We start from the raw sequence: 19,078 nt of genomic DNA, 5'->3' as shown, positions 1-19,078 counted from the left end.
CAACATTTAATAATTTTTAATGGCCATACTCATTTGAAATGCAAATCACCTAAATAATTAAATGCCAGCATCATACACTCGAACCAACTTCAATGAGTTCTCAACTCCTGTCACATTTCTATGTGCATGTATTGAGTTCGATCCATTTTCTGACACCAGATGAATAAAATACAAAATTTGTAAAAAAAATCAAACTTCAATGCATGGATCAAGTTCATATCACACTGAATAAAATACCTCAATTGTATATCAATTTAATAGATAGGAAAAAATCGGCTGAGCTAAAATGTAGACGGTCTGCACAGGTTACTACATAAAGAAAGCACACAATATACAAAACATGGTTGAACAATAATAAGATACTATTTTTTTTAATTTCAACAGCAACTTGTTGCTTTTTTATTGATTTCGAAATGTTTAATCATGCATTAGCATATGTCATGTTTAAAATGTATTTTAAGAAACCTAATCTAACAAATATCAAGTGTGAAACAAAATGACTCGAAATAAAAATAAACAAGGGCTGTTTGTAAAACATGCATGCCCCCCATATGGGCTGTCAGTTGTAGTGGCAGCCATTGTGTGAATACGTTTTTTGTCACTGTGACATTGACCTTTAACCTAGTCACCTGAAAATCAATAGGGGTCATCTGCGAGTCGTGATCAATGAACTTATGAAGTTTCATGATCCTAGGCGTTAGCTTTCTTGAGTTATCATCCGGAAACTATTTTACTGTGTCGAGTCACCTTGACCTTTGACCTAGTGACCTGAAAATCAATAGGGGTCATCTGCGAGTCATGATCAATGTACGTATGAAGTTTCATGATCCTAGGCTTAAGCGTTCTTGAGTTATCATCCGGAAACCATTTTTCTGTGCGAGTCACCGTAACCTTGACCTTTGACCTAGTGACCTAAAAATCAATAGGGGTCATCTGCCAGTCATGATCAATGTACCTATGAAGTTTCATGATCCTAGGCGTAAGTGTTCTTGAGTTATAATCCGGAAACCATTCGGTGGACGGACAGACTGACTGACCGACATGAGCGAACAACATACCTCCTCTTTTTCGAAGGGGGGCATAATAAAAAAATCAAAATGCAAACTTAAAATTGAATAAAAGCAAAAGATATAAAAAATAAAAACAGGTAATACACTATTGACTGTTTTTATGAACGGTCTTTTCAAGCAAACGTTACCATTTTTGAACTCATCCAAAATATCCTTGAGACCAATCTTTTGACAAATTTCATTTAGATTGGGCAATAAATGTGTCCTGTACGGCTGTAGAGTGTTAACAAGGCAAATGTAGACGCCGCACGACGGACAAAAGGCGATCACAAAAGCTCACCATGAGCACATTGTGTTCAGGTGAGCTAAAAAGTGTAAATATCAAACTATTAAGTTCAAACAAGAAAATAAAATAAGTATACAAGAAATGAATTTTGATTTTCAATAAGTTTATTTACATAGTATTCTTAAGAAATATGTCATTGCTTCTTTTATTTCTTTCATCTTACAATCCAGAGTACTCATGGCATTTCATTCAAATGACACCAAAGTAAGCATACAAATGTAAAAACTGCTGTGCAAGTTTTAATAATAAACTAGCACATTTCACACAAATTGATTTTTCAAAACAAAATGCATAGAACTGAAAAATCCAAATGATTAAGCATAACTCAAATGATTTGCATAAATATAAATGTTTCAAAAAAGGAGCCAGAACAAAAAATAATCAAAACTAAGAAAAGTTCTATGTCTGATAAATGAAAAAGAATAGCAACAAGGGCTGTTTGTAAAACATGCATGCCCCCCATATGGGCTGTCAGTTGTAGTGGCAGCCATTGTGTGAATACGTTTTTTGTCACTGTGACCTTGACCTTTGACATAGTGACCTGAAAATTAATAGGGGTCATTGTCAGTCATGATCAATGTACCTATGAAGTTTCCTGATCCTAGGCCTAATTATTCTTGAGTTATCATCAGGAAACCATTTTACTATTTCGAGTCACTGTGACCTTGACCTAGTGACCTGAAAATAAAAAGGGGTCATCTGCCAGTCATTATCAATGTAGCTATGAAGTTTCATGATCAAAAGGCGTAAGCATTCTTGAGTTATCAGCTGGAAACCATTTTATTGTTTTGAGTCACTGTGACCTTGATCTTGTGACCGGAAAATCTAAAGGGGTCATCTGCCAGTCGTGATCAATGTACCTATGAAGTTTCAAAATCCTAGGCGTATGCATTCTTGAGTTATCATCCGGAAACCGCTTTACTGTTTCGAGTCACTGACCTTTGACCTAGTGACCTGAAAATCAATAGGGGTTATTTGCCAGTCATGATCAATGTACCTATGAAGTTTCATGATCCTAGGCCTAAGCGTTCTTAAGTTATCATCCCGAAACCATCTGGTGGACGGACCGACATGTGCAAAACTATATACCCCCTCTTCTTCGAAGGGGGGCATAAATATGCAAAATTATTAGAACACTGGGCCTTCACCTGGTACGAAGCCTGTACACTGGCCTTAAGGACTAGGAAACTTCTCCCTTATTAATTTAACACAACATGCTGGGACAGTTATTCTCATGCATTAAGATGGTAAATTGTCTGTATGCAGCATGTCTGAAAAATTTATTGACATCTTCTAGTGTATCTGCATAAAAGGAAAACACATCTTGTTGATACTGCTGCTGACTGTAGAGGGTCATCCTATCCAGCACCGAAAGAGTCATCTCCTACAAAGAAATTGTAACAGATTTTACTATAAACTTCTTGCAAATGTAACTCCAATCAGCAGTCAGTGAGACAGCACACTAGATTATATGAGCCTTGTTCTGAGAAAACTGGGCATAATGCATGTGCGTAAAGTGTCGTCCCAGATTAGCCTGTGCAGTCCACACAGGCTCATCAGGGGCAACACCTTCCGCTTTTTTGACATTTTTCGTTAAAATGTCTCTTCTTAGCAAAAATCCCATTTAGGCGGAAAGTGTCGTCCCTGCTTAGCCTGTACAGATTGCACAGGCTAAGCTGGGACGACACTTTACGCACATGCATTATGCCCAATTTTCTAAGGACGCGACTCATATAAAGGGGTGGAAAGGTGTTGATGGTATCAATGCAATGGATCAATGGAGTACAAAATATTGAAATTGTATGCAAACTTAACAATTTTTAAGCAAAAAAAGAGTAATCCTTTCTTTACTCATGTAAAAACATAAATTGCATTGAATAAAATAGCAAGATGACAAACAACTACACAATGTCTTAGAACTTAGCATCTTTGTTGGCATTAGCTGAAATTCATTTTAATAAGCCAATAATGATTCAGTAAATGATTTTCCCACATGACAAAATTGCCTTTATAGCAGGATTAATTTTTAAGATGGGATATTTAATAGGTTTGCATGGTAGAACATTATTGACCCATTTCTTAGTCCTTGTTATAACACAATATGACGCTGCAAAACTTAAGATATTCAGTTACAGAAACTCATAATACATGAATCTTACTCACAGGTCTGTGACTTGAGCATAATTCTGGGACCATCCCACAGCAAACTCGATCTTCCACTCTCTCGTATTGTGGGCATCTGTGACAAGAGCACCACTTAGTTATTGTTGCTAATGTATCAACTTTCAGGCAGGACGTTTTCCTTAACTCTTCTGTAGACTTGAATCCTGAGTGTAACAAATAAAACATCATGCATTTGATAAAAACCAAGTAATGCAGAAAATCTAATAAATAATAGCAAAAAGAGTAACCCTAAAATGACAAAATCATGATGTCAATGTCATGACCTAATCACATGAGTTATAGTGCATTTCTTGATTTACTACATGTTATTTGCAACCACAGCCTACATCCACAGATTTCGGACCTAAATATTGTGAAAAAAAAAGCAAAAAGTCCTACTATTCTTAGCCAAGGTGACTGTTCAACTCTCAGGCCTTTACAATAATAGTTCTAACTTGTAAATCATAATGGGTTATAGTCAAACCTGCATTTATCAACAGAGAGCGGACAAGGGTGATATTATTATTTCTTCTTAGTTCGGCTGGTCACAAATAGATATACATAATTCACTATACCCCTCCGGTTGACCAGGTGGGAGAATTTATCGAATAACTGGCACATAATTAAAATGTGTACACACAACAGCATTAAAATAAACTTACTGAATCTGTGTCCTGAGAATACAACAACATTCTCTTAGATGGCTGTCTCACGCATTTACTTCTTCTCATCTCTCCCTCTGTTGGCCTAAATAAAAAAAACATAAATAATACACTGACTTATTTGTGCTTTAGGATCTTGGCACGAATTTACTGTGGAAGAATCCACTGGCTTCTATTAGCAAAATTTAAAAGTTAATGTAAAACGTACATTGCAAAATAAACAACACAAAATTCAAGTCAAAACGAGAAAATCATAAAATCAAAATACGTTAAATTGATTCTCATTTTCATGCATTGGAGTCGTCTACTATCGTCTAATTTGTAAACCAGCGACATTTAGCGTCGAATCGCAAGGTAAAGACCAACAATCCGCTAACATTCAACGGCAGATAAACTCATCTTGTTGAATTAAATAAAATAAGATCGGAATCTTAATATATTATATTTGATTAAATCAAAAAAACATATTTTCTTACTGGTACGCTCATTGTAGATTTCGAAGCCTCCGCCATTTTGTTTGTTTGTGTGTGAATCACGTGACACGAAGCGCGAAATACAAAAAGAAAGGGATTTCCCAAGGTAGACGCAAAAGTCGTAATACAATTTGGCTGTTGCTCTTTAGTTTTGTAGTCTTTAGCAAAAGGTTGGGTTGGATATGGTTCAAATTAACGAATGTTATTAATTAATATCAAAATAATAGCCTGCTAAATTCAGGAAAATAATCCATTGGACAGTCCCTTTAAAGGCGTTTTGTCAAAAGAAAGTGTCAACAAATATTCCTATATTGATGTGGTGTTTTATATACATCCAAATTCATGTCGAGAATATTCTATATCGTGTCCTGTATTTAGTCAAATCACTTTCCTTTGTTGTATATTCATTATCAATTGCCGAGTCATGTCAAAGTATGTTGATATTTGCTGAACACAAATTCTATGCATATCGCTCATCGTTTCAAGTCTCTAACCCAAGCTTTCGTCATTGTTTTGTTAATTTTTGGGCTGTGGAAATGTCTTTATTGTATTGAATACGCAATGGACCTTTGCATAAAATAAATAGACACGCGGACAACACTTTCTCACCTGACACAGTGTATGATGGTTTTATTTTACCAATATATTCGTAACAATTTAAACATTCGCCAAAAACATGAAGCAATAAGGTAATGTCATTGTTAGTTATCAGCCATGTTTTATATTGTTAAGAATTAAAGAGTAAGACACAAGTACACACCATTTAACATATGTTATGTTTTTGTTTAAAAACAATGCTTGATGAAAATTCAAAAATTGTTTTATTATTTTGCATGCGTTTTTTTTAACATGGCATGTGTAATCGTTATAACATGAATCAACAATGTGTGCCTCAAAATTGATTTAAATTTGCAATTACGTTAGACGTAAGCGTATCGTGCATTGTGAATTCCATGTTCATTTGCTTCATCCATGTTTACTCATGATGGCAAAAACATCCGACTGTGTGATATGAATAGAAGGTTGAACACGTGTTAAAATATAATACAATAATACTAATAAAATAACTGTATTTAACTGTCCAAACACAGCGTGGTAATATATTGCGGCGCGTTATGGGGTTTATTATGAAAATTATTATATAAGCTGATATAGGTCGAAAGACCTCGGCAATAAATCAAACTCAATTTATTTTAAAGATACCTCCGCTGAAAACCGTGATTTACGAGGAAACAGATTTGAGATGTGCACGTTTCTATATATTTCGTTCCAACGACCGTGTAACTTGTTTACACAACTTTTTAGGCAGTGTGAATGATGTAACTAAGTCATTGTAAAAAATATTGGTAACAAAATTGATATCTCGTTTGAACTATATATACACTCACCGTTGGAACGCAACATTCGTGGTGGCGACTTAAAGTGATAGTATGGGCATTTTTCACTGTTGAATTGAGCTGCAAAGAATTATGTGGTTACTGACCAATTATCTGCAACTCATCTTGCTACCAGTTGTTTATAAAAATATATATTTTATATTCGATACTTTACGTGACTCACCCAGTCCTCTAAGGCGAAATGATCCGTAAAACAAAATAGTGTCTTTGTGTCGTATGACCGAATCTGCACTAAAACTAGATTTAGATTCACATCGTAAATTGAATCATTTTTGTCGTCAGTTGTCAGAACGAAAGTACGGTTGATATACAAATGCATTATTTGTCTCTTTCCGGGATATGGTTTTATTATGTTGATGCTGAATTAACAAAAATAAGTGTATATGAAGCGAAAACACCAAAAATAAACAACGTTGCGATAGACACCTATAAATTGTAAGATGCCCATAATATCACTTTAAATAACTCGTGGTAACCATTTAAACAACCAAACAGAATGCACGCCGTTTGAAACGTTTTAATTCGCGAATATGACAGATTATATCATCTTGTTCGGTCGTCCACATGATAAGTCATGATTTTCTTAAAGGACATGCCACAAGTTTTCCGCAACAATCACATGCAATGTTCATTAAGTCGACGTCTTCGTATTTGTTAATACATTCGGTATACATACCAACACAGTTATACATGTTTTCGAACAGATATAATACATAAACGTGTTTTGTGTCATTACATCAAAGCATTCTGGTAGCAATGAGCGGATAAAGGAGTCTCGTTCTGGGGAAAATAGGGCTTAATGAATTTGCGTAAAATGTTTAGCATGATAAGCCTGTGCAGTCCGCAAGGCTAATAAGGGACGATACTGTCCGCTTTTATCGATTTTACGTTTGTAGGAAATATCGTTAAAAAAAATCCTCTTCAGGCGGAAAGTGTCATCCCAGATTAACCCATGAAGATTACAGCGGCTAACCTGGCATGACTCTTTACGCGCATACATTAATCTTAGCTTCAGAAGAACGAGGCTCATATGTTCACCATTGATTCGACGATATAGTGGTCGATTCTTAGTTTTGCCTACCTGGGTAGTGTTTTTGTAACAAAGAAAAAGTTTCCCTCATTAAGCTGGTGACAATATTTCAAATCATACACATATCATGTGACTTTTTGCGTAATAGCGCATGCATTTTCATTCTAGTCTTCAATACGACAACATGTTAACTAACGATTACAGTGCTTGTTCACATTCGCCAACATCATCAACAAATTCTACTTCGTTTCAATTAAGCAAAGCGCATAGTAAGTGTACACCAAATTAGAGGTGGCAGTACATTTTATTTAATTATTAACAGTTGCTTTGGCACAATTGTAAAGCTTCTGTTGAAAAAAATTTTTCGAAAGTATTACTCCTGTAAAATTGGTTCCAGTTCTTCGATTCGCGGAGAACCACTGCGACAACTTCGGCAACATGCGCAAATATAATCCCGAACCACGTCGTCTAACAGACAGAACACAAAGAAGTTCCAGAACCCTTGCCAACTGTCACCAATGCTTTGCATGATGAGTAAAACCTTTTGGGTCAGACTGATTTCCACCGAATCTATGTTGCCACTGACAATAGCAATAAAAAATCTAACGGTACCCCATAATCTCAACATATACAGGCTTATGCAGTAATAGAGGATCTTGTTGTTTTGGGGTCGAATTTCGGAGTTGTCCATGTTTGTAGAATTGCGCGGAGCGTCGTCATCTTGTGCCTGAATTGTATATGAATCAGTTTTACCATGAGAGAAAACATATTTAATATTGAATCGTTTCACCTATGATCATGTATGCTAGCCAGTAAAATTTTGTAAATGAACAGAATTGAAAGGCGTTTCCTCTTTAACAAAACACAACCAAATTGTATAAAAGTCTTTAAACAAAGGGCATGCGTTGGATTAATTAAACAAAAAACACTGTTACTGGACGATTATTTGAAACCACATCTGGTATAACCATCCAAATCTAATTGCTCTGAAAAATACATACATCTAAACTACAAATTAAAACACGACCGATATGCATACCTTCTCGTTTAATTTACAATACTTTGCAATCACAAACACAAGTGCGGTAAGCAAGTAGCAGGCGATTTCCCAGAATTTTCCCGCCAATAACATCCACACTGTCTGAGTGCGATTAGACAAGGAGCTTCTTATCCAGCACCAGCCCCCTGTCCCTACAGAGTTGTTGGCCCCTAGGACATCCATTCCAATGGCCACCGATGTTATAATCACTGCAACGAAAAACTGATTTACTTTGAACCGCGTTTTGTGAAAACGTGGCATCATGCATTGCGTATGGTGCCATCCCAGATCGGTCTGTGCAGTCCGTACAGGCTAATGAGGGACGTAACTTTCTGACTACATGGATTTTCGTTAGAAGAGACCCCCTTGAAAAGAAAAACACGATACAAGCAGAAAGTGTCGTGCCTTATAAGTCTACGAGGACTACATCGGCTAATATGGGAGAATATTTTACGCACATACATCAAGCCCGATTTACACAGAGCGATGCTCATTTTTAAAACGTATCATGAACTCCATGTCCCCACAGAGTTGTTGAACCCTCGCGCGCGCATACCAATGACCATTGTAATATATGCTGATTGGACATTTTAAATGTCCAGTGAATAAATGTTTGTTGAAATGGTTGCCAATCATCCCGGAAGGGATTTTATGATAAATGCTCTCAATGCATCGATGAAATAATAGTAATAACAAAAAGCTAAAAGTAGTAAGCAAATACTATGCATGCCGTGTTTGAAATTCAGTAGTCAACTCCACCAATTGTATTTTGAATTCCAACTTGAATAATTGATATAAATATCGCTTAATGTTAAAAAATAATTGCATGATATGTAAACAGAATAGCATGTTTGTGTTTTTTGGTACTCTGTTTATACAGGGTGCAGAACCACGTGACTTGTGGGGTTAACAATTGAACGCTAATGGATGTAAACTTACCGGTATGTAATGCGTTTCTTTAAATAACTTTGTAATATAATGTTAAGAATTAAAACTATTGCATACAAGACAGTTTTATGCTGCTTATGGCAATGTGAAATACGCCAGAATTACTTTGTTTAATTAGCCTAAGACATATGCACTGACATTCTTAAATCTTAACATATCTGCACACAAAGCATGAGAAACGTCATGTATGCACTAACGAATTTCGCAGATGTATTTCAATAACTTGAGATATTTGCGAAAGTAGAGTTATTAACGGTGTGTTCACATTCTGTCCGACCCGTGTGTAAATCCCTGGAAACCCTGTTGATCCTACACCCTGTATATATACATCTATCAAGTAGATAAAATGGGACTCCTTTTAACACCAGCTACCGCATCGAAAATATGTATTCAGAGATATTTTAGCGTACTCTATATCAGGGTTGTAAACACACAACGGCACTTACTTTGGACAAAGGCATACATAAATACATATGAACCTCGTTCTGAGAAAACAAGGCTTAATGCATGCACGTAAAGTGTCCATCCAGATTGGACTGTTCAGTCGCACAGACCAATCGAAGACCACAGTGTATGCTGTTATGTCATTTTTCGTTTCATGGAAGTCTCTTTTTAGCGAAAGTAAATTTAAGCGGACAATGCTGTCCCTGATAAGCATGTGTGGACTAATCCGGGACGACACTTTACGCACATTCGTAAAATCCAGTTTTCCCTGAGTGATATCATGTATCATTTACAACTCTTTAGTCTGAATCTACACATATTAAGTCCAAGTACATATTTACCTGGAATCCCAGTGCAAACAAGGTTGTAATAAATTAGCCCCATTGCAGACGAGATTCCTGTTTGGACTCTCAGTTGCTGACACAATATGTAAATCGCGATGGCAGAAGTCCAGAAGAATGACGCCATACTTGCAGACGTCGTTATGTAACTCTGTGCTATGCAAACGGCGTCGGAGTGATTGAGATTCGTACACGGGCTGACCGTTCTCTCCAAGAACATGTAGCGGACGCCACCGATCAAATTGCCGGCTGCATTTAAAAAGTCAGCGGCACTTAAGAATAGTAATAACCTTCGTGAAAAGGTTCGAATTACCGGAAGTTTGAGGTACGTCCAGAAAATGACACAACATCCAACGATCGACGAAAAGCAGCTCATGAACAGTAATCCGAATGTGTATCCAGGCACAAAATCCAGACAGTCGTACAGAGCGGATTTGTTTAAAACATCCATGACGAATGGTCAACGGTTAATCGTTGGACTTATTTCCTGTTTATTAAGCTGTTCCTCTGTAACATGACATCCGCCTAAAAGATTAAAAAAATTGTTTAATAGTTAAGCAATACCTTTACATTTCAATACTTAACTTGTATGTCTTCAACCCTCCGCGATAAATGTCCATCTTCATGAAAATAGGACTAAAACAAATTGAGGATAACACGCATTTAACTTTGTTTTTTTATTTATTTTATTTATTAATTTTTTTATTTTTTTTTGGAGGGGGGGGGGGGTGGGGGGGGGAATTAAACAGGACACACGTTTTACTAGCAAAAATATTATCTTAATATTGCATACCTGTAACGGGCTGGATGTATGGCTTATCTATAACAAAAATATGAGTGTTTTAAACAAAATACCTGTTGCATTTGCTTAAAACGAGGATAAACATGAGGTTATCGACAGTGAACACTATCTTCGCTTACGAAGGGAAATACAGCACAGCCTCTTAAAACGGAGCGAAAACTACAGCGTTCAAACAAATTAAAATATGAAGGTGGGTGTGTCTTTTCATTGCGGAAAGTCAATACATAATTGGTTCGGGTTTACATTACACGAAGAATGTGAGTTGGTATTCAGCCACTTTTGCAGCGGTGGATTATGAACAGGCTGAGTAGGTATCGGATATCCTCGTTGCTCGATTTTAGGAAATACGTGTACCAAATCTAGAAGAGGTTAGAGTATATTTTAAACAAGAAATATCTTTAAAAAAGATATACGGCGTTGATTGTGGTTGGAGTTTATGGAAGGTAAAGATTTAAATGAATGAGATCAAGGATAGCTAATATCTTTTTCTGTGCAGTTTTTAGCTGCATCAAACGCAGTACGGGATGTTACGCGGAGTTTTCGCGGCTTATTTTACATTATTACATATTGCTGGTCATAAACCTATAGATACAAAAAAGAAAACCAAAGTCAACCGGCCACACGCGAAGTCTCCGTACATATTTTAAATATGTATACGCGCGTTCTTCGAACAAACCTGTTTGAGTGGTTTATCGGGAATTGCTACGTGTATTTGATTCGATTATTAACAGTATCGAGAATCATCGCGCTCATACTTAATACATTAGTCAATATGCTGCAATAATACATTAGTAAATATGATGGAATAATTCTTGTTAATTAATTAAAAATAATATTTATCATGGTATTGTTGAAAACACATTAAGAATCTATTATTGACATGCCATAAAATAATATCGCTGGATATCTTTATTTCACATCTTTCTGGTGGTAAAGAAAATTCTGGTTCACCTAGTTCACGCTATAGCGTCTTTATTATATAACTATTATATAACTGACCGCGAACTCCGAACAGCACAGAAGGTCTGACCTGTATATAAACTCTGACATTCACACTAACCGCGAACTGACCCCTTATACCTCGCGGGTTGAAATGCAACACATTAAAGTGAGGCATCGCTTCCACTGCTCTTTATACTTTTACATATAACATGTTGACAGGAATATGGAAGTCAGTACTAAATATGAGAACATGGCCTTTAAGTACACAACGTTCTCGCGCTGAAAATCCTCTGAAAATAAAAGATGTACGCACAAACTGTATTGATGTCGAGATTGAGTGTAAAACTGTTCTATCTATAAAGCCTTTTTATAAGAGATAAAACTGTTTCATGCTGAACACGCAGTAAAACAGTGTTACAAAGACGCGGACATGTTTCCAATGTTCTAGTGGTATTATCAAATCAGCCAATGCAGTCAATGAAGTGTATTCATCTGTACTTGGCCGCGGGAAGTTTTATTTGAATTCTATTGGACGCTAACAAAGGTCAGGCTAAGGTGAAAAGCTGGCGTATTCAGCTGACGCCGAAAAATGCAGGTCATTGCAACATTTACTTAAAGGCTCTATAAAGGTGAAGATCCGTAATTATTTACCGATTTTTAATATTTTGTTCATATTTTATTTATAAAGGTTATCAAAAAACAATAAATATATATATGCTATTGGACACTACAATAAAAATGAGCAATACAACTTGTTTTGAGCTCAAAATAAAGTGTCCTCCAAGTCAATTGTGTTTACAAACAATCAGTTTATTTACATCGCTGTTTACTCGGAAAAGAGAAAGTGAAAGTGACTCAGGTCACCAAAAATATAACGATGATTTTTAACGTTCACCCACAAAGTAGGTCTCTTCTAAATGGTTTAAAACGTTTGTAGTGATCTAATAAGTTACTTTCTGCTGGTTAAAAGTTGTTTAAAATAGAATAAAAATTTAATTTTCTTTCGGCTATTTTTAGCATATGTCACCGCTCTGAGGCTACACATCACGTTAGTTGCAAACATTTCTTCCAATTATGAAACGGGTTTATCTTCCATAATTCTTGACAACGTTGTACCTTAGCTGTTTTATTAGCAGTTTTTATGCAAGAGTAACTGAAATCCGGTAAAAATCAGACCAGTTGATATGCATAATAATTGGATTTGTCACCTTTATAGAGCCTTTAAAATCAAAGTTAAGAATCGTGCAATCCAATAAAATTTAGTGACAATCATTGTAGTTGGACCTGACTGCCCCATCAACTATGTACATTGTATACTTTAACCACGAACTTCAAAGTATGTACCATTATATACGATTATACAATTTTACTGTAGGATCCATTTTGTAAACAATTCGTTATGAAACGACTACGCGGATACATCAACTTACCTTGCTGAACCTATACCAGTTTACTATTATATGAACGTTAGCCGCTTTCTGGGCAAACTGGGCTTAATGAATTTGCGTAAAGTGTTGTCCAGGATCAGCCTGTGCAAACTGCATGAACGACACTTTCCGTGTGTATACACTGCTTCGTTTAAAGGAGGTTTCTTCGAAAATCCGTGAGAAAAAGTAGGCGACAAGCCTCGTCCCAGATTAGCCTGTGCTAACTGCACAGAATAAAATGGGTAGGCACTTAAAGCATATACTTTAATCCAAGTTTTCCCAGATTGCTTATTTACTAAGCCAAAAGTACTAAAGTCCTAATAAACATTCAATGACACCCAAAGCGGTTGATCACTATAACAAGTAAAAAGAATATCATTTAACTTTCAAATATAAATAGAAAAACTGTAAAACAATGATAACACTGAATGAACTGGGATTTTGAAATAAACTGTTATAATTTACACTGTCTAGCCACATTTAAAGTTTGTCAAAACAGATCAATAGATAGCACACGCCAGCAACAGTTTATTTGCGCATGCGCTTTACAAGGCTTACAAATACATGATATAGATATATTATAGCCATTTGATTCCGTATAATCAATAGGCATATGAAACTGAACTTTGGCGCGCTTCATAGGAAGGAAGCCACTGTATTACAGTGCTCTTACATTTAGAATTTCATGTCATTGATTTTATTCGTAATCTAACTTCACACAATCGAGTCTCAATCTTAGAAAACCTGATTTTATAGAAAAACATCGATGAAAGGAAGTCTAATCGAAAAGAAAATATAGTCTAGGCCGAAAGTGTCGTCTCTGATTAACCTGTGCGAACTACACGGGCTAATCTGGGACGACACTTAACGAACATGAATTAAGACCTGTTTTCCCAAAGCGCGACTCATACAACTATTGTCAAGCTTATTGCTGGAGAAGTGAACAGTTAATGAATAGCCGCAAGTTTGAATTTGCAAGACGATCTAATTCTGATATATTAAATTATATAATTGTAATTCGAATATTACCGTTGAAATTCAAATATTACATACAAAATAACAGCATGCGAGTATTGATGTTTCATTCAACAGCATTGAATTCATTGCGATACGCAAAAAACTTATCTACGCAATATATTTGAATTCAGTAGCCAAGAAGCATACCACTTAAAATCGAAAGTGTGCATTGTATTATGTTCTACAAAAAAGGAAAACAATAACTTACTTACCACAGTCATATTACATAAAACAAATATACCGGTAAACGCTTTCCAAAACAGATGAGTCCGCAGTGTACACCGAGTACACACTTCAGTTTTATACATCCCGCGTTAAAATTAGATAGGACAAAACCTAAACCAACATATTTTTAGGTAAGGCCCAACAATTAAAGATGTGTTTCTGGGGATGAGTGAATATACATCGTGGCAGGTTCTTTGACACTTTTTGTATATTGCAAGCTTGAGGCATGTGACGGGTGTTTTGTTTACACATATTGTGCAGATATGTCCCGTATTCCTCTTGGTATGTTTGTGAATGGCGGTGGGGGACATGCATAAACTGTAAAAACTTCTACATTTGAGCCTCGCTCTGGTAAAACGGGTCCAAATACATGTGCTTTAAGTGTCGTTCCAGATTAGTATGTGCAGGCCGCACAAGCTGACCAGAGACGACACTTTCGACCTTTATGGCGTTTACGTGATTCGTTTGAATGTAATCGAGTTAATCTTAAATATGCAAATAATTTCATCTAGTTTTTGTTAATAATATATTTCTATGAGTAAGGATGACAGTTTACATATAATGTTGACAAAATGGTTGATGGCACACTTCAAATGTCGAAAGGCTGAAAACAGAAGTGTGATCTGGGTTACACGTACATCGGATTTCCATCGCCCGCCACAACAAACACCGGAAACCATGTCTTATCTGTTTATCCTTTAAATTAACTTTCGCCGCAGTCGAGTTTAAATAAATTTAAATTCCGTTTCAGCAACATGAATAGCTCTAATGTCAAGTTATAAATCATCGTTATGCTAAAGACGTTTCGCTTCATATCACATCGATGTCATGGGCACCTAGTTTAGATAAAGCACGTATGCGCATTTCGGAATCAGCCATGTATTGTATACATTTTTCTTCCGGGTTCCAGAGGTCAGTGTTTCTCTATTGCTAATGAGCATGCACAATGTGAGACACTAAGGGGTCTTTCGAATGGCCTTGTCGTTCAAAATGTAGAAATACAATGAATCATCCAATCTCGTTTTTATAATATTAAAAATATATTATTATTAGTTTCGAAGGAACTTAAGTTTCAAATATGCGAGTTAAAGGGACCTTTTCACGTTTTGGTAAATTTACAAAATTAAAAAAATGTTTGAGATTCGCAAATTTTCGTTTTAATTATGACATTTGTGAGAAAACAGTTATACTGAACATTTACCATGCTCTAAAAAATGCATTATGTGCATCTTTTGACGATTTAAAAACCTGAAAATTATAAAGCATTGCAATGCGAAACGATTTAATAATTTGGAGAGTTCTGTTGTTGTCGTTATTTTTTGCGATACTACGAGGATTGCTTAAATTAAGTATAAAATACATCAATGCTGGTATGAGCACGGATGGCCGAGTAGCCGAAGCGTTAGATTTTACTCCAGGGTCAGTGGTTCGAGCCCAGTTGAGGGTTACTTTTTTTCTTTCTTTAATTTTATTCTTTTTTTACTGGAGCTTTTTAGATCGATTTCTTACATGTATCAACGTAAAGCATTTAATGACAAACGACAATACATGCCAAAATCTGTGAAAAAGTTCCTTTAAGAGAAAAACAAACAAGACTTCGATGAGGAGAGATAATATGAGCCATGGAAAAGATGGGCTAAATGCATGTGCGTATACATGTATTGTCGTCAATATTAGCCTGTGCCATCGCAGATATGAATCAGGGACGACACTCTCCGCTTTTATGGAGTGTTTCCTTTACAAGACATTTTAAACAATCCAGTTTAGACGGAGTGTCGTCCCTTATTAGCCTGTGTGGACTGCACAGGCCAATCACGGACGACACTTACGCACATGCTCTAAGCCGTCTCCCGGAGCGTGGCTCATTTTATTGGACGGACATTTAGTAAATAAAGGAGTCAGCAATGCATGAACATATGGATTAGATAGCTAGTGCTATACAGATCATGAGTACAGCTATAAACATTTTAAGAAATGTCGTCTTAAAACATATAGAGGAATATTTGTTGAAAGCGGTGGATTATCGATTTGAATTCACGAGTGATCATAGAAAATAATATTTTCACGAGTGATCACGTTAAACGCAAACAGGACAAATCTGTGTTGTTAGTTGTAAAAATCCTATTTGTTTATTGTACTTATAAATGCGGATTATGTTCGATAGCTGGGTATTTCAATACTTTACTCTTGTAAAAATCGGCACTGAACGTTCGGTCAGACGAGAGCCGACCTAGCATTTCTACGAGTTCGAGAAGTGTTTTTTGTTGTTTATGTTGGCAAGTACCCGTTCGTGGTCATTTTTCGTCACGAGGCAACCTTTCCCAACAAATTGGTACATAGCTTACGCAAATCGACCGCCATTTAGGCACTTAATGGCTAAAAATGTTGATGTCGGTGATTTTCCTGTGTCAAGAGATACCTACCTTGTATATATATTATATCAGATTTTTTTGTCAAAATGATGAAAATCTTGTTTTATATCATATTGATAGTGTTAAAGTTACTTGGCGACGCGCAAAACACCTGTAGGGTTCTCTACTCCATAAAGGAGTACTGTAGTGGCTGCACGGTTGTATTGAAGAGCCTAATCTCGGTGGTGTCAATTGCGCTGGATCCCCTGATGTTTTTCAGCTGTTGGAAGGCTGCTCGTGCTTTAACTATGCGGATTCTGACATCTGCATCGGTTCCACCCTGGTTGTCCAGAATGCTGCTGAGACAGACGAAGAGGTCCAACTCCTCCAGCGCCTTGCCTTAGACAGTGATGGGTGTGTTGTGCGATGCATTGGTCCTGAACACCTTGCTCTTCCCTCTGTTGATGGTGAGACCCAGTCTAGCTGCGTTGTCCGCTACCATGTTTGTCTTTTCCAGCATATGTTGTTGGGTGTGGGAGAGAAGAGCCAAATCATCGCCAAAGTCGAGGTCTTCCAACTGTTTCCAGAGTGTCCACTAAATTCCATTCTGCTTCTGCTCCGTCGATGTCTTCCATTACCCGGTCAATGGCCAGAAGGAACAGGAAAGGTGAGAGTAAGCAGCCTTGCCTCACAACGGTTATAACTCCAAAGGCATCCGTGAGGTTTTGCCATGAACGATTCTGCAGGTCATTCCCTCATAAGACTTCCTGAGGATGTTGGTGATCTTTTCTGGCACTCCGTAGTGTCTCAGAATTCTGCAGAGGGACTCCCGGTCAACGCTTTCGAACGCCTTCTTAGTCAATCAAGTTGACATACAACGGCGAATTCCACTCCAGAAATTGTTCCAGAATGATGCGCATGGCTGATATCTGATCCGTACACGATCTCTCCTTTCAGAAGCCTGCTAGTTGGTCACCAAGATGAGAGTCTACTGCATCTTTCTTTTGGTTCAACAGGATGCGATTAAACACCCTTCCTGTGATGGACAACAGTGTGATTCCTCGGTAGTTGGAGCAGGAGCTGAGGTCGCCTTTCTTGGGAAGCTTGATGAGGGAATCATCTTTCCACTCTGTTTGAATTTCTTCTTCCCATATGTTGCTGAAGAATGGGTTGCACTGGTCTCCACGTCAGCCTTAAAAGCTTTTGCCGGTATGCTGTCAGGTCCTGCAGGTTTGCCGTTCTTCAATTGCTTGAGTGCGCTGCTGATCAATTCTTTTGTGGGAGTGCAGCATTTGATTGTCAGATCGCTAGTAGCTGGCAGAATCTCCGGTGGGTTCGCAGTAGCTGACCTGTTGAGTAGCTCCTGGAAGTGCTCAATCAACCTCTTCTTCTGCACTTTGTAATCTGGTATGACTCCTCCATTTTTGTCCCTTACTGGCCTCTCTGGCTTGGCAAACTTTTTTGCTAATCTCTTGTTAATGGAGTACAGATCTTTGGTTATGTTCTGATAGGCCTCTGTTGCAAGTCTCTAGGTAGTTCCACTTGTCTGCACTAATACTTTTCTTGACACTTCTATTTGCTTCGGTTTACTCTTCTTGTACTTTCACTTTCGCGGCACAAGTTCTGCTAATGTTTAATCTTGCCTCCTTTATCGTCTTTCTGAAACCTTCTGAAGCATCTCTGCTAATATCCACTCTTTGTGGATGTAAGACTTGGTGTCTAGCACTTCTTGGAATGTTGAAGTCACTGCTCCTTTCACGTTCTGCCACTTATGCTCTATCGTCTCTTCTTCAAGAATCTTCTCTATGACTGGAACTCGTTGGAGAGACGTTCATGCTTCCAGGTGTCTTTCAGTAAGCAGTATTGTTCCGTTTGCGTTGGCTGGGCCCAACCCCCCCCCCTGCCCAACTCTTCTTCAGCTATAGTTTATCGGGTGACAAGGAGATGTTGGTCCAAAGCCAGGTCTGCTCCTCGCTTGACACGTACATCCTGAGGAGAGCGACGAAACATCCTTTCGATGCACAAGGGGTTCTCTGTTGACAGGTCTTATGACAGCCAAGCTGCCTTGTGTATCCTTCTGTGATGGAAAACACTTCCTCCAATGACCAGGTTACTTGTGGCGCACAGGTTGTCGAATCTCTCCCCGTTGTCACTAATCCTTGCTCCCCCATGATCTCCTAATATCCTCCGTTGTCACTTCCGATCTTGGGGTTGAAGTCACCCATTAGAATGATGATGTTTCTCTTTGGTCTGTCTACATATCTAAGTGGTACTGGGTTAATGCATTTAAGTGTATAGAAACTGTGTTGTATCAATAACTCTGTATTGAAAGTGTGTCTTTCTGGTAGCTACATTATTAACAGTGTATAGATGGGATGAGCTTTTGAGAAGAACGCACATACAAAGCAGACAAAACATTTGTCTGCTTCAGTTATCGCTTTAGAGCATATTTACTATCAGC

General features: G+C 37.3%; 1 protein-coding gene and 1 long non-coding RNA gene across 8 annotated transcripts in view; both read right to left on the bottom strand.

Moving 5' to 3' along the window:
* Positions 1-14,277, bottom strand: part of LOC127874273 (G-protein coupled receptor 157-like) — a 169,207-nt gene extending 154,930 nt beyond the window's left edge. For 2 of the 7 annotated variants that reach the window (XM_052418501.1, XM_052418509.1), the window contains exon 1: positions 13,028-13,531. Coding sequence is in view for 2 of the 7 variants with exons in the window: in XM_052418512.1 (XP_052274472.1) it covers positions 7,455-7,808; positions 8,121-8,329; positions 9,854-10,304 (1,014 nt within the window). In the remaining 5 variants the exon portion in view is untranslated. Of the gene's footprint in view, positions 1-7,366; positions 7,809-8,120; positions 8,330-9,853; positions 10,379-10,646; positions 10,674-10,898; positions 11,015-13,027; positions 13,549-14,253 lie in introns of those variants that run through there. The other 5 variants (XM_052418512.1, XM_052418511.1, XM_052418502.1 and 2 more) reach the window with 5 other exon arrangements.
* Positions 68-4,694, bottom strand: LOC127874285 (uncharacterized). Its single transcript, XR_008046778.1, has 4 exons — positions 4,658-4,694; positions 4,182-4,266; positions 3,520-3,683; positions 68-2,740 (listed from the first exon to the last, which is right to left on the bottom strand). It is a non-coding gene; the product is annotated as an uncharacterized LOC127874285 (long non-coding RNA).
* Positions 14,278-19,078: the final 4,801 nt, after the last annotated feature.

Source organism: Dreissena polymorpha, chromosome 3 (assembly GCF_020536995.1).
Source record: "Dreissena polymorpha isolate Duluth1 chromosome 3, UMN_Dpol_1.0, whole genome shotgun sequence".
In the NCBI taxonomy this organism is placed as follows: Eukaryota; Metazoa; Mollusca; class Bivalvia; order Myida; family Dreissenidae; genus Dreissena; species Dreissena polymorpha.
The sequence above is the reverse complement of the archived record's forward strand: the minus strand, read 5'-3'. Positions and strand labels throughout refer to the sequence as shown.